This window comes from Piliocolobus tephrosceles, chromosome X, assembly GCF_002776525.5.
Source record: "Piliocolobus tephrosceles isolate RC106 chromosome X, ASM277652v3, whole genome shotgun sequence".
NCBI classification, from domain to species: Eukaryota; Metazoa; Chordata; class Mammalia; order Primates; family Cercopithecidae; genus Piliocolobus; species Piliocolobus tephrosceles.
In genome coordinates this window covers 18,859,410-18,882,015 of record NC_045455.1, presented here as the reverse complement: position 1 = coordinate 18,882,015, position 22,606 = coordinate 18,859,410, and the positions used below count along the sequence as shown (strand labels likewise).

The window sequence follows — 22,606 nt, the reverse complement described above, 5'->3', positions numbered from 1 at the left end:
GTGGCTGCAATTCCTTCCTCTCTCTCTTTGATGCTCCTCCTTCTCCCCACAAGGCCCTTAACTGAGGGCATAATTCCATTCAGTGGCCAAAACCCAGAGACTCTTTGAGGACATGTGTTTGAGGAGATAAGGGGGCTAAGAGGGGAACGGGTTAAGAAATGGGCTTTCAGCCCATTTAGAGCTGTGAGATGCAGCTCTTTGCTTATATTAAACAAGTCTATTACCTTGTCTATGACGGCCTATGTTACCTGAACATTTTTTCCTTCAGGTTCCTCTCCTAGAGAAAAATCCCACCCGTTACCAGGCCTAGGGTTTGACTGAGTATCCGCCTAGGTTTTCACAGTATGTTCTAGAGGGATGATACCTAAGCTAATTTATGAACAAGTTTCTTTGCATTTAAAGACTGATTATTCTGCCTCTGTTGAGTGATGGAAGGGCTCATGGTATTAGCACGTTTCGGAATAGTGGTTTTGGTGGCTCAAAAGAACAGGCATGTGAGCGTACAATTCAAGTCCAATCATCCCGTCTTCCATAATCCAGGGCCCCTTGCCTGTCACCTTCCTTACTTTCTTCCCTTTAGGAGGGAAACCCCTTTAAATGGATGAATCCCTCGAAAGACCAGGGGGGAGGATTAAAGCGTGATTCTTCACAGGACCCTGAGATGCTCAATTCGAGCCAACAACGTCTGCAGCTGCTTTAGGCTGAGCTCTAAACCTTGACCTCAGATACTCTGCAGGACCTGTGGAAGCTCCGCTAATGATCACCAACCATCATTGTTGGCCTTTTTTTTTTTTTGGTTAAAAAAGCCAAAATTTAAGTTTAAGCATTTCCCACTACCATAGAGGCTCCTGCTTAAATCCATACTATCAATTTAAAGGAAAATATTAAGCAATTATTTATGTTTAGTTAGCAGCATTACACAGAAGAAAACAGTTTAGTAAATAAGAATATTTTTCTTTGTTATGACATGCCAAATATATTTTTCATAATGAGTAAAATTTCAATCAAAACTTGTTGAATGAGAATGATTTAATAAAACATTAACTGACTGAACCTATATTTTTCTTTAAAGCCAGCAGGTAATTTGTTAACAATGTCTGTTTTAATATGCCAATGTGTTTTATACATGGTGTTCATTTTGGTTTCTAATTCTGCTTTCATCCACTTGCCAAATAAGAAACAATTATATTATCTTCAAAAGGTAATAAAAGTGCTCATAGTAGTCACATACTGCAAGAGCAGATAAGAGTCAAATTAATTATCATTTCTGATAGATATTATTATTTAAAGTACCCTCCTCCATGTAATGAAGTTAGTAAACTAATCTTATAAATAAGTGTTGTAAAAATGTTTGCAGGCAGAACATTTCAGAGTAGAGATTTACGGTAGACATACAATCTTCATGTAAAATATAAAAGATTTATTAGCCTAAGTACATATTTTTTGATGGTATATATTTTAAAATGTCATTTAACACGAGTTTTATTTTAACCTCCATAGTTAGCAAAACCAATGCTCTGTTCAACGTATTATTTTAAATGAAGCACTAGATCAAACCTGTTTTTTTTTTTTGAGATGGAGTCTCACTCTGTCACCCAGGCTGGAGTGCAGTGGCATGATCTCAGCTCACTGCAACCTCCAACTCCCAGGTTCAAGCAATTCTCCTGCCTCAGCCTCCCAAGTAGCTGGGATTACAGGCACGTGCCACCATGCCCAGCTAATTTTTGTATTTTTAGTAAAGGCGGGGTTTCACCACGTTGTTCAAGCTGGATTTGAACTCCTGACCTTGTGATCTGCCTGCCTCAGCCTCCCAAAGTGCTGGGATTACAGGCGTGAGCCACCATGCCCAACCCAAACCTGTTTTTCATTAGGGTTTATAGGTCATACTTTTAAAAACTCTTTGTGCCAAACTGAGTAGTAATTTTGTCCTTATTACTCACATAAGACAAGTTGGTATTAAACATGTGATCAGGCCGGGTGCAGTGGCTCATGCCTATAATACCAGCACTTTGGGAGGCTGAGGCAGGTGGTTCACTGGTGGTCAGGAGTTCAAGACCAGCCTGGCCAACATGGTGAAATCCCATCTCTACTAAAAATACAAAAATTAGCCAGGCAGGGTGGGGCACGCCTGTAATTCCAGCTACTTGGGAGGCTGAGACAGGAGAATCACTTGCACTCAGGAGGCGGAGGTTGCAGTGAGCCAAATAGCGCCATCGCACTGCAGCCTGGGCGACAGAGCAAGACTCTGTCTCAAAACAACAACAACAGCAAAAAAAAAAAAAAAACCCACCATGTGACCTAAAAATGACCACTCTGAATCAAAGCATTTAGTGCAGTAAATTGATAATCCCTCAGCAGGACTGCAAGACTGAAAACTACAGTCTTCCTAGAGCTTTCGTATAAACTTCTGGAAGACAAGCCTCTCATTATCTCAAGAAGAAACTCTATCCACCAACCTTCAGACACTTAAAACGACCTGGGACCAAGGCAAAAATCGCATAGGGAGTTACAAACCAGCAGGACAAAGCACAATACTTTACCCTAATCTTGTCCCAAACCAGGAAACTTCCCTCTCTTAAAATATACACTGCACAGTAGCTAGCCACGACTGCTGCTGACTGGTGTCTTCAGAGCTATGTGTGCATTTCAAATCCTGAAGACCTTGATTAAGGGCAGCTCATCTCCCTGTGCCAAGGATGAGGGAATCACCTGAAGTCACTTTAAATCTTGGTTTCCCTTCTTTTTTAAAAAACTCCTGTAGCCTCTGAATGAACTGATCATCATCCATTTTCAGAAGAAAAGAACATTGTTCGCCAACAAAGGAAAAAGAATTTAAGTTGTGTAAAGTCTTCTTTACATACAAAAAGGTCACCAGCTCCAGGGAGCAGTTCCATGGCCTTAATGAAGACTTCAGTGTGCAGAAACAAAAGACTGACTGCATTAGGCCAGAATCCAATTGTATTTCTTTACTAGTAACTGCATACCTACCTCTTTTCCCTTTGAGTTTTGTTCTCAAAAAGAACTTAAGAAAAAAAAAAGGAAAGAAAATCAGGTAATAAAAAGGAAGTCTTAAAGAGACACACTCTGGTTAACCTTTTCAACCTACTGAAGAAAATTCAGGGAGTAGAAATACCAACATAGCATAAGTCTGAGCCGTGGGCTGCTTAAAAAGTACCCAGCTTTTGCTTTGATAGAAAAACAAAAAAGTCCAACAAATATGAAAAATGAATCTGTTTAATCCTAACAAAGATTATAGCTGTTGATGTACGCCAACCCTTAGGGTGCTATCATAAATGTTGAATTTGCATGAAGTTTACTCTTTAGTTGAAAACATTTATTTGTGTCCATAGGACTGGAGGGCTCTAGGAGTAAATAATCCATCCAAAAAAAAGTTTTGAAATCCATTTTTCCAGATCCTTCAGTTAAGCAAACTCTTGTCTGAGGTATAGTATCACCTTGGTGCTCTCTTTGGGAGGTGCAGTTAACAACCTTGTGTCCTGAACACAAAGGAAGCATACATATCAGCTAACTATTCTGTTGAGGGTCATTATTTAGGAATTACTTTCACTGTTTGCTTCTTCCTGAAATTTTAAATACAAATTGAGGGGTACTTTCTTAAGAATTCAGTATTTGTTTTTTTTTTTTTGAGACAGAGTCTCCCGCTGTCGCCAGGCTGGAGTGCAGTGGTGCAATCTCGGCTCATGGCAACCTCTGCCTCCCAGGTTCAAGCAATTCTCCTGCCTCAGCCTCCCAAATAGCTGGGACTACAGGCATGCACCACCACGCCCAGCTAATTTTTGTATTTTTAGTAGAGACAGGGCTTCACCATGTTGGCCATCATGGTGTCGGTCTCTTGACCTCGTGATCCACCCGCCTCGGCCTCCCAAAGTGGTGGGATTACAGGCGTGAGCCACCACACCCAGTGCAGTATTTGTTTCTTAAAGTGACTCCAGGACTGGCCCCCGACTGTGTATGTCATCATTTCTGTTCTTTCCCAGGTCCTTGCTGCTTACTCCTAACCACTAATTTGAGTTGCTCATGGTGTGGTCAAGAGTGACAGAGGACCCCGAGCCATAAATGAAAGGGATAAGCCAGGAAGAGAGAGAACACAGAAACTCGTGCTCCACACAACCCAGGAAGCCATGCAGGCCAGACTCGCCCAAACATGGCCATTCAAAGAAACAGCACTCGGTTCTGCTTTTGCTGTGTTTGCTCCAAACTTCCTAGATTCCCTAAATCAGGGTGTGGTGACACAAGCCATTTGGCTTTCCACTCATTTTTGAGGATGAGGGGTGTATATTTTTTGCACTGTAGATCAGTAACCTTCATGTAACCTCAAGTCTCCGGCCTTCTCCACCCTCTGCAGCCAGTGAGGCCTTGGAAGAGAAAGGGCTCTGAGCTCCCACAAGGTAAGTCTTAGAGGATCTTCTGACGCTCATTAGCCCATGACACGTAAGTGAATACACTGTTTCCAAAATGATTTTCTTTTAGTGCTTAGTGTCATTTAAGGCTTTGGAAAAAATAAAAATAAATCACAAACAATTTAGTCTTTCAAAATGACCTAACTGTCCAAACGACAAAGTTCAAAGAAAAGATACCTTTTGACTTTGCTGCGTATTTGCTCTCTTTGGTTATGGTTTCTGGGAACCTTTTTTAAGTTGGGTAGACAGAAAAACAATGAGTACTTTGGGAAGCCGAGGCAGGCGGATCACAAGGTCAGGAGATCGAGACTATCCTGGCCAACACGGTGAAACTCCGTCTCTACTAAAAATACAAAGATTAGCTGGGTGTGGTGGCACGCACCTGTAATCCCGGCTACTAGGTACGCAGAGGCAGGAGAATCACTTGAACCCAGGAGGCAGAGATTGCAGTGAGCTGAGATGGCGCCACTGCAGTCCAGCCTGGCAACTGAGTGAGACTGTCTCCAAAAAAGAAAAAAAAAAAAAAAAAGAAAGAAAAAAAAAAAGAAAAGAAAAAGAATGAGTGAAATGTTTGATGAGAAATCATGCTGTCCAACAAACATTTACTGAAAAAAAACTGAGTTGGATAATTCTGAGTTCTGATTCTACTACTTATTAACTATTCATCTCCAGGTAAGTTATGAATCTCCCCGAGCCTCAGTTTTCTTCCTGGAGAATGGGGCTAACTTGATACACCCCACAGGGCTGCGGTGACAATCACTATGTCATGAGGCTCCTTGCATGGTGCTGCCAGCCTGGCCAAGCAGGGCAGGACAGTGAGGTGCGCTGTTCTTCAAACGGCAGGTGCAACCAATGGATCATGAAATCACTTTTGTAGCTCGTGACCATCATTATGTCTTTTATGTGAACCAGAATAGAATGGATATAATAGAAAATATCAGGACGTAGAAGCATGGAGTAATATTGTGTTGTGAGACTTTTGTTTCTGTGCATGTGTGTGCACCTACACAAGCCCACACTAAATCATGCTGCAAAGCAGAGTTCCAATCAGGGATTGCGCCAGCCAACATGGGTTTAAAGTCCCTAGGAGAGGGTTCAGGAACTCAGGATCTGGCATATGGGATTTGCCATAAATTCCATTTGAATCCTGGCTCTGCTGTTTCCTTTTAGTTAAGTGGGTTAAGCTCTCTGTGCCTGTTTGAAAATATGTCAAATGAGAATGACACAGAATTGCTGTGAGGATGAAGTGGGAGATGGCAAGGAAAGAAGCTAACCACGTTACGAATTCCACAAATGTTAGGAATTCTCATTACCTGTGTAACTTGTCTGCATGCAACTATCACTAAAGCACTGGATCTAAGAGGGACAAGCCCCTGTCCTCACGCAGGGCTGAGAACCAGTGTCAGTTGCCTGCTCAGGAAATGCAAAGCATTAGTGGGGTACTGACAGTGGTCAGGAATGCCACTAAGACTGGTGTGGGGGAGAGCCAGAAAACAAAGCAATAGCCTCACCTTTTGTTACTTGTGAAAAAAACATGAGATTTCTCTCTTAGGTTTTTACTGTGCATTTTTTGTTTGTTGCTGCTTCACTATTTAAATTTACATAAACAATTTGGTTAAAGGAATTCACCAAGGATCACAAAAATAGAAACAGAAGTTAATGAGCCAAGTCCTTCTAGAATAGTGAGTAGCAATAATACCCTAAAGGCCTCTACCCCAATCCTTAATTAGAAATAGTTACTATTTATTGAGCATTCCTCAGAACCCAGAGTAGGACCACAAACATGTTCTCATCCAGTAAAATCTCCACAGCAAATCTGTGAGTTAGTAATTACTAGGCTTGGTTTAAGGATGAGGAAACTGAAGCTTGGAGGCTGAGTGACTTCATTGAGGTCACACTTGTATCAGGCAGTGCTGGAATAAAAATGTGGGTCGTGTTGACGCTTAGAAGATGCTCTGAAAGATTCTATCCCAGGTAGTCTGCTGAATTATTTCCTGGGTCGTATTAAGCATTGCACAGTCGCTCTAGACTGTGTTACTTTTTTTCAACCAACATTGAGCCTTGGAGACAAAGCCATACAAAGTTAAAAAAGAAAGCTTCTATGTTTACAATGCTTGGAGATCAGGATCTACATGGATACAAAGCTTAGCAGTGTTTTGTAAGCATGCTTTCTGGACTACATACATAGAGCATTTGCTCAAAAGTAGGGTGGAAACTTATGGAACTGAACCAAAACCTGGTGATGTCAAGGTATATTTAGTCTTTGCTCAGATGTGCTTCCAAAACATTACTGGCAGAGCCAAGAATCATCTAATGTTACTTCTTTATTTAGAGTTCTTTTATGTACACAAGCACACAACTATTTCTTATTAAGAAGCATTCAAAGTAATGCAGGGCACGTTCCTAGAACCTTTCATCCAAGGATATAAAAGTACTTTACAGACATGCCCATTACCTCTGCTGAGAAAACCTCATTTGGCCCATTTTTGAGATGGGCATAACCAAAATATAAAACTTGAGAATTTATACTCTCATTTTCTACTGTAAGCACTAAGTCATGCTTCTAATAGCCAGAGGGAATCTAATGTGCTAAACATTTCTTCCCATTTTATCCTGAAAGGGATACTTTTTGTTCTTTAAATTAAAAATAAAAAAAAATTGTTGTAAAATACACATAGCATAAATATTACCGCTTTTGCCATTTCAAAGTAAACATTTCAGTGATCTTAAAGACATTCACATTGTTTTGTAGCCATCACCACCATCCATTCACAAGATGCCTTTCATCTGACAAAACCGAAGTCCTATATGAAATAGTGTAACTCCCTATCCTCAACCTTCCCTCAGCCCCTGGTGGCCACCCTTCTACTCTGTGTCTCTGTGAATTTGACTAGTCTAGGTACCTCATATTAGGGGAACCCTCTAGTGTCTGTCCTTTTGTGACTGGCTTATTTCACTTAGCATAATGTCTTTAGGGTATATCTGCATTATAGACTGTCAGGATTTTCTTCCCTTTTAAAGCTGAATAATTCCCCATTGTATGGATGGACCACGTTTTGTTCATCCACTCATCTGGTGACGGACACTTGAACTATTTCCACCTTTTGGGTACCATGATGATCATGGATGTACGAAACTCTGAAATCCTGCTTTCAACTCTTTCTGGAAGTGAAACTGCTGGATCACGCTAGCTCTCATTTTTTGAGGAACTCTATACTGTTTTCCAAAGTGGCTGTACCATTTTACATTCCCACCAACAGTGCACAGGGTTCCAATTTCTTCACATCCTCAAAATTACTTAATAGTAATTCCAATTGTTTTAGAGGTCAGTGCTAGGATAGCCATAACTATAGTTGGTCTAAGATAAAAATCACATTCTCCTTCCCTTCCAGTGGCATGTTCTCTACGCTTCCTAATAAATGGGCATTGAAGAGTTGTTTATTTCCACATGCCCAGAAAGTTCATTTCTGCCTGGGTTTTACTCGTCTCCTGTGTTTATCTTCTCCAGAATAAATGGTGTGTGTGTGTGTGTGTGTGTGTGTCTGTATGTGTCTATGTGTGTGCTCCTCAGCTCCCCCCAGTGACTACAGAGTGTTAACAAAAAAAAAAAAAAAAACCCACATTAAAAGAAAACAAACAACCCAGTCATGTGTAGAGCTGAATATGCGGAAATGTTAAGGTGAAGGACAGGATGGCCACGAGGCCCCACAGCTGCAGACCCCGCGCCGGCTTGAACAAGGTCTATGTTGCTCATGCCTATACACCTGGAGAATAGTAATTACTCAATGAATACTTTCTGAATTTATGTTAAATATGAACCAAAGCAATGACAGGAGCTCTTATTGTACAAAGAATCCAATCTCAAGAATACTCCTTGAGAGTCACACTTCTGCAAAGGAGAAGAAAAGAAAATAGACTCAGAGTCGAGAAAGGGATGGCCAATTTAACCCTCCACCATCAGAGCAAACACTCACTGGGTCTGTGTGAAGAACACCACACACTCTTACAACAGTGATCGTAAGAAAGATGAAGATCAAGTGGAGAGAGATGGAATTCCTTCTCTCATGTTCTTCCTTGCTAGTTTGTAACAACCTCCTGGTTACAATCATTCACCAAGAGCTACATTCTAAAAGTCACCACAAAGCAACTATAAGTTTTTTAATTCTCACAGCCCACAGTTTCACAGAAAGCCCTTCAGGGAGGGAATCACCTTTGAGAAGGTAGCTTTAGTTCCTACAACAAAATTCCAACATTAAGACACTTAAAATCCACATCTCCCCATAGGAACCTCCCCAGCGCTAAACAAACCATGCATCATTTTGTTCTTTATGGTTATCAGTGGATAAAACTGTGGCATCTTAGTATAGAAACCTATCTGGGTAAGTTATTCACACACACACACACACACACACACACACACACACACACACACGAACAAAGCCAGATATCTAATGAAAATACCTGTTGAAAATATCTGCTTATAAAAACATGCTCTATTGGGTGAAAAAAAACAATCCTTTCATCCAATTAAAAAAAAGCAATAAAAGTAAAAGCAATTAAACATAGTAGCTCTTATAAAAGGGGCAGGTAAGGACGCTATGACTTGCATACCTGAGGTATGATTGACATTTTCTTCCTTAAATCGTGAAGTCCAATTTCAGTTGTCAAGATCTTATCAATCCAAATTTTACCTTCGGGTTCTGACAATCTAAAAAGGGCCGAGATGAGGGAACTTTTTCCAGCTCCGGTTCTTCCCACAATGCCAACCTACAGAGAGATCCAGGAGGCAGGATTAAAAAAAAAAAAAAATCACAAGATGCAGCAAAACTAGGAGAAAACTTTCGGTTTTTGAAGAAGAATTAAGGACATTCTATATTGAGTGTAGTCTAAGACTTTCCAAACCTCAGCACTGATGACCTTCTGAGCTGGATACGTCTTCATTCTGGGGGCTGCCTCAGGCATTGTGGGAGGTTTGCTAGCATCCCTGGGCCCTACTGCATAGATGCCAGGAGCACATTCCCAGAATGATACCACCAAAAATGTCACTGACAAATGTCCTCTGGGGCAAAACTGCCCCTGGTTGAGATCCACTGTTCTAAAAAAGAGTTTAAAATAACAATTCTTTTACTGGCATTGAAAAGTCAACAGTCTCCTAAGTGGCCCATGAAAAGGCAACTTTTAAATTAGCTTTACTGGCAGGATCTGAGTAATTTAAATTTCTGATAATTTCACAGGGATATTAATTCAAGACAAAGGTGTCAGAAGTGACATAAACGAGTATTCATTCTTCCAGAGTTTTATTATTTAAGATAACATATTCTTTGGTAAAGAAACTTCCAAATATTAAATATCTGACTATATTTTGTCTCAAAAGGAAATGTTTTAAAATTCTGAAGTGAAGATTGCAGTGTCTTAAAAGACACTAGCAGCCAAAAAACACATAATGAGATCAACAACAACACAAATAACATTTGCCGTTTACGTAAGGCCTTTCATCTGCACAGTTCAAAAGGCATTCTACAAACTAATTAATACTTACAATTGTCCCTTGAGAAACATTTGTGTCAAGTATCACTCCTCTATTAAAGCCAAGACAGAGAGAAATGAAGTGCACGTCCAATACGATCAAAGAATCAATAAAATGCAGGAAAAAAGGTGGGGGCAATACCTCTATACTGTAAAAACTGGCTTTCACATGTGTGCATACAAATTTGTATGCAGAAACTGGCCTCTGTACCAAGGACCTTGCCCACCTGCAAATTTCCCGATGGGACCTTCCCAAGAAATGACATCCTCCTTATTTAGGAATCTGGAGTCAACGAAGGATATAAAAGATGCCTTCAATGATTTGTCAATTATTCAATAAATTTTAAAACTCACTGCAGAACTTTACTGGGCACTGGATATGTGTTGGGAATGTTACATATTACCTCATTTGAACACCTCCATATCTGTAAAGTCAATAATGGCATTTCCACAAGGAATTTTATCTTTAAAGAGATAAGTGTACAAAATATAAAAATGTAAATGTTTAAAAAGTGGCTTTAGCTAATTGTATTACCTTTGGAGTCATATTCTACCTAATGGTAAATCCTAGTTTATACTTTATAGGTGGCCCATTTTCTGCACATAGGTACATCTGGGGGGGTGTGTGTGTGTGTGTGTGTGTGTGTGTGTATACACACACACCCCAATTTGAATTTCTGAGATAATGTCACAGGGATATTAATTTCACAGGGATATTAATTCAAGACAGAGGTGTCAGAAGTGACATAAACGAGTATTCATTTTTCCAGAGTTCTATCATTTAAGATAACATATTCTTTGGTAGAGAAACTTCCAAATATTAAATACCTGACTATATTTTGTCTCTGTCACACACATACACACACATATAGTGTATGTGGCTCATGTGTGTTTCTGAGTAAATCAGCACATGCCTAGACACAGACAAATGCTGTGTTTGTGAGAATGTGTGGACACTCACGTTATCAGCTCTATGAGAAACTGATCCATCTGTGCAAACCTGGATATTTGTAGGCTATTATTGGTAGATGGCCAGGATGGACTCCTTAAAGGTAGGGACACTGAGGGCTGCCTACAACCATAAGACTAGGCACTCCACACTCAGGTGAGGACATAATCAGCAAAAGGCAACCAAAGAAAATCTGGCTCTGGTTTTTTCTCTTTTCAAAGTCATCAAAATTACAGTCTCCAAGACTTTCACAAGTCACCAATGGGTTTTACCAAATCCTATGGAGAATATCACTAGTATCAGTAAGTTTATATTCTTAACACCAAAAAGACACTTAGTCTTATTTTAATTGCTTTGCAATTGACCCTTTTTGTTTTCCCAACTGGGCCAAGAGTGATCTCTTTGAACAAACATTAGACATTTGTACATGGGTCTCTCTTCCTATATGAAACTCAACATGATCAATACCCAACACCCCCCTCAAAACAGCTGCTGCTTCTGACTCCTCCATTTTAATCCAATACATTCTTCCCCAAGTTCACAGGCTCAAAACATGTACTTCCCAGCTTTCCCCAACTCCAAGCACTAAAAATATTACTTGTTCTGTTTCTTGACTCAGTACCCTCATTTTAATTTCTGCAACCATTAACTGAGTGCAAGGCTGCATTAACATCTGAAAAACAAAAACGCTTTTGCTAGTTATAATCAGTGCAAGTGAATCTGAAAAATAAATAAATGCTGGCCACAACCCCAGCAATCTGACAGAATCCTTGTCACATGTTAATACCTTTTCTTTCTGAACCTGAGTGTGAGTTATCTACGTTCCTAAAGATATAATCTCATATATGTAGGCACAATGAGAATATGAACAGATTATTGTAATCTATTTTCATTTATTATTTAATAAAAGTACTCACTTCAGTAGCTACGTATTACAGTATATGATTATTTATTCAACAAATCCCCTATTTGTGGATGTTTAGGCTGCAATATTTTGCTATTGTAAATAATACCATGTTAAATATGCTTGAAGCTACATCTTTGCAAACAACCTTAATTAGTTTCTTAAAATAAATTCTTAGATGTGGAATTGCTGAGGGACAGGTATGAACATTTTCAAAGGAGGCTGTTAAGTGATGCCAAACTACCCTCCAGAAATATGATACCAATTTCTACTCCCACCTGTATCCCTGCAAAGTCACTAAGCAGGGTGTTGTAACTTTGTTTTAGTCAACATTAGGTTGATTCTACAAAGTGGAATCACTTGCCCCATCACATCTTGCCAGTAGTACATAAAATCAATTGGCTTCAGGCCTTTAGCATCTTCCCCGTGCACTCAATTCTCAGATTAAACTTCCAAAGTACAGCTCTCTGCCTGGCACTCCACACTGGGAAACCTCCTCCACAAAACGGTCCCAACTAACCTTTCCATCCTCAGCACCATGAGCTGGCTTGAGTTTGCGGGGTGGCTGTGAGGACTAAGCGTGCACATGTGTGTTATTCACCTGGTAGTTCATGCTCCTGTACACTCAGAGGTGCCAAATTCTTCATTCACATCGAATCATGGCATTGAGCCTTGGCATATGCCATTGTGCCTTTCACATGAATTTCGACCTGCTGAAATTCCAACCACCTTCCAAAGTCTGTTTCAAATGCATAATTGCATTAAAATCCTCCACCTGTCCCCATGTGGATTTCTCCCACACTTAATGGCTGTCATAACACCTTTTTTCTAAACAGCCATAAAATCTGTGAACTCCTTCTGTCTTACAGCAGCCATTTATATGCTACTTTCTTTCTTCTACTAGGCCATATGTGCTGTAGAAAGGACCTATATTAGAATTAGCTTTGTATTATTTGTATCACCTGTGGTGTTCTGCAAAACAGAGAAATCCCCCAGAGAGCTGAGCATTTAACTCAGGCTTTAAACACTTACGGGAAATCTGTTGCCATACTGTTCAGGTATACAGTAAGCTAGGTGTTTTACACCTCTTATCTTGCTTAGGTTATACAACTCTAATGGTTAGGCCCTATCCCTTGCATTTTGCAAGAGAGAAAAATAGAGACTTAGTAAGACTTATTAAATCGTCTGAAATAACTGAGCCCCTAAGTGACAGAATGGGACTGAAACCCAGGTCTGCCTGCCTCTTGCCCATTCTGCTGATGGCCTCCCAATCACTTGGATAGCCTGGCTCTGTATTCCCTTGGTGTAGCTAGAAGGGATACAGCAGGGAGAAGTGTGGTTGTATTTAAAGGCACTGGCCTGCCACACTGGTCCTATTGTCACACATTAATGCATGCTGTGGACATGGTTGAGTATAAAAAGGTGGCTGGGACAAGAAGATGACTACCTTGAGCCAAGATGGTACCTGTATTAGGGTGGATTACAGCTGTTGACAGGAAGAACTGGCACCCACAGAAGAGGCTGGGAGAAAAGCCTGCAGCTACGTTAGACATGGGGCAACTGGGAAACAGGCCAGACAGACTTAGTGTACTGTCTGGGGCAGTGAGACTCATTTTGATCCCATCAGTAGTGAAGGGAACTCAAACCCATGGCTGTGCTGAGCTGGTATGAGGACAGAGACTGCTATTCAGGGAAGGCTGTATGGTGGGATGAAAACTGTGATACAAGACAGAGATGACCGGAAAGGTGCAAATGAATGCATAAATGTGGAATCACACAGAATTAAATTGTAATACAAATTCATAATTTGCAGAATGTAAAAGTAAAAACAAAAAACAAAAAACAAAAAACCTGTCGGGTGGCACTTGGCCCAGGACTATCCAGAGTCTCATGTTTAGTCATAAGAGGGGCTGGGGAAATCCATAAGCTCAACTTCAAGTTGTCAAAGGAAGTTTCTTGGAAATCACAGATTATTAGTCATCAAAAATTGTTTAGCGGAGAGTGACGGCTTTACTGCAGGGGCGGGAGTGGGGGTGGTTCTTGTCCCAGTGCAATTTAATCAAAAGGGTGGGGTGGGCCTGAGAGTCTGCATTTCTAACATGTTTCCAGCAGAGGCAGGTGATGCTGATCCCAGCCCCTGAGATCAGCAAGTAGGCAGGGGAAGTGGGATAATCTGGCTGTGAGAGGAGGGGTTTCTCAGCCAACATTAATGTAAAAAAGGAGAGAATATAAGAAACTAATATTTTGCACATTATAGCAAGGTCTAGTACACATCTGTAAAAATGTATTATCCAAGAAATAGCTCTGAGCAAGGGGAAAAAAAAATAACAAACCAAAATCAATCTACCTCTAAAGATGAAAAATGCTTTAAAATGGCCCAGTACTCTCTAAAATGATTAAATCAACCACAAAATCATCTAAATGAAAAATGCAGCCAGTGTTTGGAGTGTAACCAGGAAGCTTAGGGTGGTAGATACCTCATTTGAGTTCTTTCTTTTTTACTCGCTATTTCTTCCATGAATTAGAAACCTACTTAGCGCCTATTACTTTTGCCTATTTATTTTAATGTCCAGGAAATCTGAGCAGATGAAGCAATTGAAAGAGAATGAAGCCCTGTTTCTGTTGTGTGGACACATTCCTACATCCCCGCCGGAACAATGCCCCTCTCCATCAGCTCCAACAGCAAAGGGACTGCCTGAGATCCTGGGGCGGCAGGCAGGTGTGGAGGAGACAAACCGTGAATATACACAGGCAAAGTGGAACCAACTCACCACAATGTTGCCTGAATGCCGTCTCTGAATACACAACTGAAGCTAAAGCTGACACTGTGAGTGAACCAGGACACAAATCAAAAGCCAAGTGGGGTCGGGCGCGGTGGCTCACGCATGTAATCCCAACACTTTGGGAGGTCGAGGCAGGTAGATTGCTTGAGGTCAGGGGTTCGAGACCAGCCTGACCAACATGGTGAAACCCCCATCTCTACCAAAAACTCAAAAATTAGCCAGGTGTGGCAGCGGGCACCTGTAATTGCAGGTACTCGGGAGGCTGAGGCAAGAGAATCGCTTGAACCTGGGAGGCACAGTGAGCCGAGATTGCGCCACTGCATTCCAGCCTGGATGACACAGCGAGACTCTGTCTCAAAAGCCAAGTGGTTGTAGCTATAATCCAGTCTTCAAATTCAATTTACCCTCCCACATTTTAGATCTCAGGTAATCCTATGATTTGGGATGGTTTTAAGATGAAACAATATCAATGTGGGGATATAGGTTATTTTCTAACTTGTACAACAGAAGTTTGCAGATAATTCATATTTTATGGCTTCAAGGGAAATTTACAACGTGGCCAAACTAACAGAATGATATTGATCAGGGAGGACCTAATAAACACATTGTCTGAGAGTAAGCAGACATCCCTCTGGCACCATCAGAACAGAATCTGAGAAACCTTGCCTTCAGCAAGAGCTACAGCTGATGCTGCGTGCAGAGTGGTCTCCACCCTCTTCACGCTCACAAGGACCTGGGTAGATAATGACGAATCAGCTTTTGCTGCTTCCCTGGGTACTATCTGGGCATGAATCTGTACATTTATTTTTCATGGCACAAGGGTATCATTCATTCAATTATGACTATAGCCCATTAAATGGGTCTGTGGTAGGAAGAGCTGAGAAGAAAAAGAGCAGTTTTGAAAGTATCTAACACTGACACCCAGAGAATGGGCTGTTGGAGGAGCTGTTGTGTGTGTTTTGTTACTGATTTCTTCATACGTGCATATCCCTCACTCTCACAGGCGCCTATCATGTGCCCTGCAGCATGCCATTTTCTGGGGGCACAGAGATGAACATAAAATGCTCCCTGAATTTAAGAGACGCATGGTACTGTGAGATGCTGACTCGGAATTATAAATCATGCCATCGTGCTATCTTCTTTAAAAAAAAAATTGTGGCAAAATACACAAAAGTACTTTATGTACTTTTAAAATTGTGGTAAAATAACATCAAATTGATTATTATAATCACTTTAAAATGTACAGTTCAATTATATTAAATACATTCATATTGCTGGGCAACCATCACCATCATCCATCTCTAAAACTCTGTTTATCTTATAAAACTGAAACTCTACACCCATTAAACACTAACGCCTATTCCCCTACCCTGCCACCCACCATCCTACCTTCTGTCTCCATGACTGACTACTGCAGGTACCCACTTGTAAGTGGAATCTTCTAGCACCGTCCTTAGGTGTCTGGCCTAGTTCACTTAGCATACTGTCCTCAGAGCTCATCCATGTCACAGCATGTGTCAGAATTGCCTTCTTTTTAAGTCTGGATAATATTCCATTTTGTGTGTGTATCACATTTGGTTTTTCCATTCCTTGGGCAATGGACACTTGAGCTGCTTCCACCTACTGCTCACTGCAAATAATGCCTGTAATCCTAGGCATGATTTGGGAGGCTAAGGTGGGTGGATCACTTTAGCTCAGGAGTTCGAGACCAGCCATGGCCAACATGGCAAAACCTGGTCTCTACTGAAAGTACAAAAATGAGTTGGGTGCCGTGGTGCACACCTGTAATCCTAGCTACTGGGGAGATTGAGGCAGGAGAATCGCTTGAACCTGGGAGGCGGAGGTTGCAGTGTGCCGGGAATGTGCCATTGCACTCCAGCCTGGGTGACAGAGCAAGACTCTGTATCAGAAAAAGAATCTATAAGACGATGTGGAGAACATAGTTTCAAAGAGGCAGAGATGTCTGAACTGACTGAAAAAGGATGCACACTAGGAGCAAGGAAGACAGGTGCTTGGGTGAAAGAAGAGCACCCTGAGTACAAGGGCTGTGTGTCCATATTGGGAGTTGTAAGGAGAGGGGTGGGAAGGGGAAGAGATTCTACTGTCTTGTTCTGGTTTAGTTCCTTCAAGAGGCTGTCCTAGTCCTAGCCAAGGGCCCCAGGCCACATGTGAAAGGGACATTGCTGGTAGACTTAGGTGCCTGCAGAATGAGCTCACAAACCTCCACACAGCCTCCCAAGCCCCTCCTTGCTTTCCTTTCACTGACTTTGAGTGAGTCTCTGGTGCCTTTACTGCCTCCAGCTTGGGGGTCTGATTTCTGAGCACTGATGGGGTCATGGGATCTGGGTCTTCCCTTGGGGCTGAGAGCCACACAGGTCCTGTCGGGGTGGGCCTGGGGCTCATAAGGTTGCAGCAGCTACTCACCCAGGCCAGGAGCTGACCATGTAAGGATCAGATCTGTGATCAAACTGTTTCAGAAAGAAAGAGTTTGCAGTGAGAGGGATGGGGAGGGAAAGCAAAACACAGGTTAAAGGAAGGCAAGAAAGACTAACGAAAGGGCCTCATATGGTTTGGCTGTGTCCCCACCCAAATCTCATCTTAAATTCCCACATGTTGTGCGAGGGACCCAGTGGGAGGTAACTGAATCATGGGGCAGGTCTTTCCCGTGGTGTTCTCATGATAGTGAGTGTCATGAGATCTGATGGTTTTATAAAGGGAAGTTTCCCTGTACAAACTCTCTCTTTTCCTACTGCCATCCATAGAAGATGTGACTTGCTCCTCCTTGCCTGCCATCATGATTCTGAGGCCTCCCCATCCACGTGGAACTTTAAGTCCATTAAACCTCTCTTTCTTCTGTAAATTGCCTAGTCCCAGGTATACCTTCAGCAGCAGCGTGAAAACAGACTAACACAAGACCAAAGGACTGAGGAGGAGAAAGGCTGGAACAGAAGCTGCAGCAATGGAGAGGAAGAGAAGGACTTGAGAAATGCAACAAAGTAAAAATCAACAGAATTAGACATGGGAGTGTTGGTGACACAAAGCCAGAGTTGACTTCCAGGAAAAACCCATGAGTAATTAGGTGTCAAACCGAGTATCCTGGGTCACGTTAAGCTCCAGCCCTGAGGCCCGGGGCCCACCAACCACAATAAAGCAGTTCACAGCATGAAGAAAGAATGTTGGTATCCACATTCCATGGTCAGTTTCCAAGACAGGTTAACCTATGTACCGCTAATCCCCTTCACACATCCACAAGGAAGACAGCAAGCACACAAAGCACTAAATCTTCTGAAATTGAGAAGAAGGCAAGATGCTTTAAACAAACCTTTTCTCGTGATTTAATGAGTGCCGTCAGATGCTTCAGTACCAGAGGCCCATCTAGACTGTACATGAAGTTCACATTGTCAAAGATGATCACTCCTTCATGGGGCCAGGTCGGTGGTGGGCGTTTCTGATATTCCCAAGGTGCTTCTTTTTCAAGGTCTGTGTATTCAATCACTCTTTCTACTGAGATCATCTGAAAGAAATATGACATCCCCAGGGGTTAGGAATGGAGGGTGTCATTCATGGATGTTAAGAGACTGTCAATGAAATGTTCTTCTTTCATACATAGTTGGCTAAGGAGAGAAGCAGGAGACAGACGAGGATGTTGATGACTTACAAATTTGGTTCATCATTGTGTAACACCTTCACTTACAACCACTTCCTTCAACATCAGGTTAAAAGAATGAGAGAAATGAATGCTTAGATTTTATTTATCCACTTTTCACATCTGTATTAAAGGCAAGAAAATTTTGTAAAGGAAAAGAATACTCACAGCTACTAATCAAGAATATTTTGCTGGCTGGGCGCGGTGGCTCACGCCTATAATCCCAGCACTTTGGGAAGCTGAAGTGGGTGGATCACCTAAGGTCAGGAGTTTGAGACCAGCCTGGCCAACATGGTGAAACCCCATTTCTACTAAAAATACAAAAATTAGCCGGTTGTGGTGGTGCACGCCTGTAATCCCAGCTACTCGGGAGGCTGAGGCAGGAGAATCACTTGAACCCGGGAGGCGGAGGTTGCAGTGAGCCGAGATTGCACCATTGCACTCCAGGCTGGGTGAGAAGAGCAAAACTCTGCCCCCTCACCCCCACCCCCATTAAATAATCTTTTGCTATAGAAGGATCACCTGATATAGATGGGTTAAATTGGATGACCATGAAACCTCACTGTAATAATTACTCAACTTTTGCTCCATGGGAAGAATGAAAAGATGTTTAGGTTTATTGCTTTTCTCCCTTTAGGGGAAGGTGCAAATATTTAAAACATTGATTAAAGCCTCCTATACCACCATAAACTAATACCCTTTGACTAACACATTCCAAGAGGTGGCTTTCTGTACCATGAAGGCACACCAGCAAACCTCAGGCCTTCCTTCCTTCTGTTCATCACATAAGAGAGTAAATACTGAAACTGGGAGAGGAGGAGACCCATTAATTAAATATAAACAACCTCAAAATCCTGAAATCTTCTTTTACCAGGAATGAGGAATTACCCATTAAGAAAGAAAAATAAACAGGCTTCTAAGAAATTAGCTTATATCCTCTCTAGAATTTCTGAACCTCCCTCCTACAGAGACATTTATTACATCTGAAAAAGCTGTGATAAATATAAAACCTGCTGACATAGCAACCATAAGACTCAGAAAAAGATGTATATATTTTATTTTACATTAACTTAAAACAGATGGAGGAAGGATCTTAAAAAAATCTGTTAGCAAAGATGTAAAAATTACAGTTTTAGTATTTTACATAAGAATGGCTTTTATACCTTTTAATGGCAAGGAGACTTGAAAAGGCAAAGAACGTGAAGATAAATATTACCATATTCTCAACTTCGGCACTTTGTCGAACACACCACTGAAACATCCCCATGAGTGTGAGGGCATAGGACAGCGCCAAGCCCACCTGCCCGGCATCCAGAGCTACATAAGGAGAAAGAAGGGAATAAAGTCAGTCCCACTTCAAACCTAAGCCTGGCTCCTTCTGCCACTTACCAAGAGGAACCCTTCATAATGTCAAAACAATTCTCACATAATGACATTTATAGCTATACTTTTACCGTTTGTTGCTTGAGATCAAGAGACAATGGGGAAAACAACACTGTATATTCAGAAAAATTATTAGATGATTTTATGAATTCCAACAGGATCGACATACATTTAATTAACCACATTATATATGCAAGAAATAATGTCATTATTCAGATATTCATTACTATGGTTTCAAAGCCCATTACATTATTCCACTTTCCATGTGCAATGCAACCACAGCTGGAAACCACTAAAAACAAAGCAATAGGTTGTAAGTGCCAACGTTTTTGAGACTAAAATACTACTCTCCTTGTTCCATTAATAAGTATCGTAATGCACCGTTGTTACTGGGGTGGTGAACTCATGCCATGCTTGTCTGGTACCCACGTGGCAGTGAAGATAATACTCTTTCCTGCTGAGAATTTTTCTCAACCTCATGCACCAGGCAACTACAAACAACAGACACAAGCAGTTGGAAAGCTAGCACCACAAGCTGGACAAGATGCTTCAGAATAAATTGGTTCTCTCTTCGCAACTACCAGACGCTAACAGGAATGTTCAGAATCTCAACTGCGCATACATCAACCCATGCAAAGAAAGATAAAAGAAACCTCTCAAGACCCAAATGACTCCTTAAATGAGTCACACTGCTGAATCCTATCCAACCTGACGCACCATAAATGATTTAAATATACTTCATTAGGACCAAACAGTATGTAGTATTAGACGAGGTGGCAAGAGTGCAATTTAATAACTGTAAACATAGCTATCAATTGTAATCATACCATACATAGTTAGTCACATCTGTACTTACTTTTTGCCAGAATCAGGGACCCAAAGGCAACGACGATGACAAACATGGCACAGATGGCATCCAGACGGACGGCGAACCAGCGGGATGTTGTCAAAAACAAGAACCAAGCCTCTGAATTTGAGAACGGTAACAAGCATGATGAGTAAGTAGAACCGTATTAACTGCATGGGATGCGAGAGTGCGTTTTGCTCAGTTGAGCTACAGAAGATGTTTACATGGAGTTGGGCAGCAAAGTTGCACACCCAAGGAACCTGTAGATTCCAGAAAGCTAAGTGATACAGGCGCTATATGATACACATACACAATGGTATACAATGGCTTTGAGTGAAGATGCATGCAAATATGAAACCCAGGAATATGATCCTAATAAAGAACCGAGAAAAATAGTCTCATAAGGACATCTCTTGCAGTGCTGAGAGGTACTTATGTGAAGTGCATCTCACGCGAAGTCCACCCACGCACATGGTTGACTGTTCCAGTTCTCCAATAGCAGAGTGTAGTCCCAATTTACTTCTCCCACCTTCCACACTTACCAGAAGGCCCGCGCACACTATTGCTTAGGGACTATATAAAAATGACCTCACTAACAGGATTTGCATGTGGTTTTTTGTTTGTTGTTTGTTTGTTACTTCTTTTTTTCCTTTTAGCAAGTGGTTTTTAAAGTGCCATTTAATCAGCAAGATAAAATAAAGATTGGAATGATGGATCCAAATTTTGTAGATTTGGTGGAAATTCTGAAATTTCCAAATCGAAAAAATCTTCACTGATGCAAAGGTCAGCAAACTACAGCATGTGAGCCAGCACTTATTTTTGTAAATAAAGTTTCACTGAAACACAGTCACAGCCGTTTGCTGATGTACTGACATCTGCTTTTGTGCTACAACAGCAAAGGTGGTTAATTGCAACAAAGACAATAATGGCACACAATGCCTAAAACATGTACTAGGTGGCCTTCTGCAGAAGACGTTTGCTGACAGAGTCACAGGCCATGCATGGTGAGAGAAGGGCCCTGCAAGCCAGTCAGGAGGCACAAAGAAGAAAAGAGCAGCAGCAATTCTGAGCGGAGTCCAAGCCCAGGAGAAGGGGATGGGCGGCGGGGGAGAGGAAGACGCGCAAAAAAGCAGGATGTGGGGCTGGGTCCTGAGGTGCCAGCCAACAGGCTCATCGGACCAGGGAAGTTAAGACAGACAAAGCAGCAGATCCTGTCCTTTGAAACCATTTCCAGAAATGGACAGACCTGAATGTAAATCCTGGTGTGCATCAAACAGTTCCTGACACCTCTCTTCTGCTTTGTATGCCCGGATGGTCCAGAGGCCCTGGAGAGAAGATGATAAGTGGGAAAACACTGGACTCCGAGCTGGGGAAACAGAGACAGAGAAAACCGCTCAGTGAGGCTGGATGCAGGGAAACCAGCGGCCTCCCAAGCTCCACGGTCATGCATCTACCAAACAGCATCTACCAAACAGCACACGCAGGCTTCCTAGGAGGCTTCATGTTTCAAGGAGAAATAAATGCTCCCAATAGCCTGAGGGGGCCCTGCCACTCTAATCTCAAGCTCCTGCTCAAACCACACCTCATGTAAGGGGCCTGGAAATAAACGTTTTATCTTTGACCACATTCAAATCTAGTTATAATTCTTTCCTTCCTAACTCAGTCTTGCAGTCTCTCCGTACTCTTCCCTGACATCTCTTTGGGCAGAAATGATATTTCTGATTTTTGAGCCAGTAGGATTTTTAAAAACAATTCTCTATTACAAGTACTCACTATACTGAATTACAATTAGCCATCTATGTGTCTGTCTGTCCCCACCTTAAATTGTTAATTTCTCAAGGGTCAGCTATAACCATTGCATCCTGGTAACTCAACGGTACCTGGCACAGGACAGGTACTCGGTAAGTAAGTGAACAGACAGACAGTCACGTCCCTGCATCCTGGGGAATCTTCTGTGCCCACTCATGCTGGAACAATCCTTTATGAACTCCATGGACCTGGGTGCTGCAATACCCTTGTGCCGTGCCCAAGGAATCTGCCCAGCCAAGGTGTCTCTGAATGGTCTTAACACTGGCTCCAGGAACCTGATGGATATTTTTGTGACTACTGAATACTTGTCCTGATGTCTGGAGGTCTCCATGGCATAT

General features: G+C 41.7%; 1 protein-coding gene across 1 annotated transcript in view; it reads right to left on the bottom strand.

Moving 5' to 3' along the window:
• The window catches only part of LOC113219596 (multidrug resistance-associated protein 4-like), a 287,215-nt gene that overhangs the window by 35,226 nt on the left and 229,383 nt on the right, over window positions 1-22,606 (bottom strand). The window contains exons 22-26 of the mRNA XM_026446541.2: window positions 21,706-21,825; window positions 20,469-20,579; window positions 19,446-19,546; window positions 17,906-18,097; window positions 9,033-9,188 (exon numbers count right to left, since the gene is read on the bottom strand). Coding sequence (XP_026302326.1) covers window positions 9,033-9,188; window positions 17,906-18,097; window positions 19,446-19,546; window positions 20,469-20,579; window positions 21,706-21,825 — 680 coding nt within the window. The remainder of the gene's footprint in view (window positions 1-9,032; window positions 9,189-17,905; window positions 18,098-19,445; window positions 19,547-20,468; window positions 20,580-21,705; window positions 21,826-22,606) is intronic.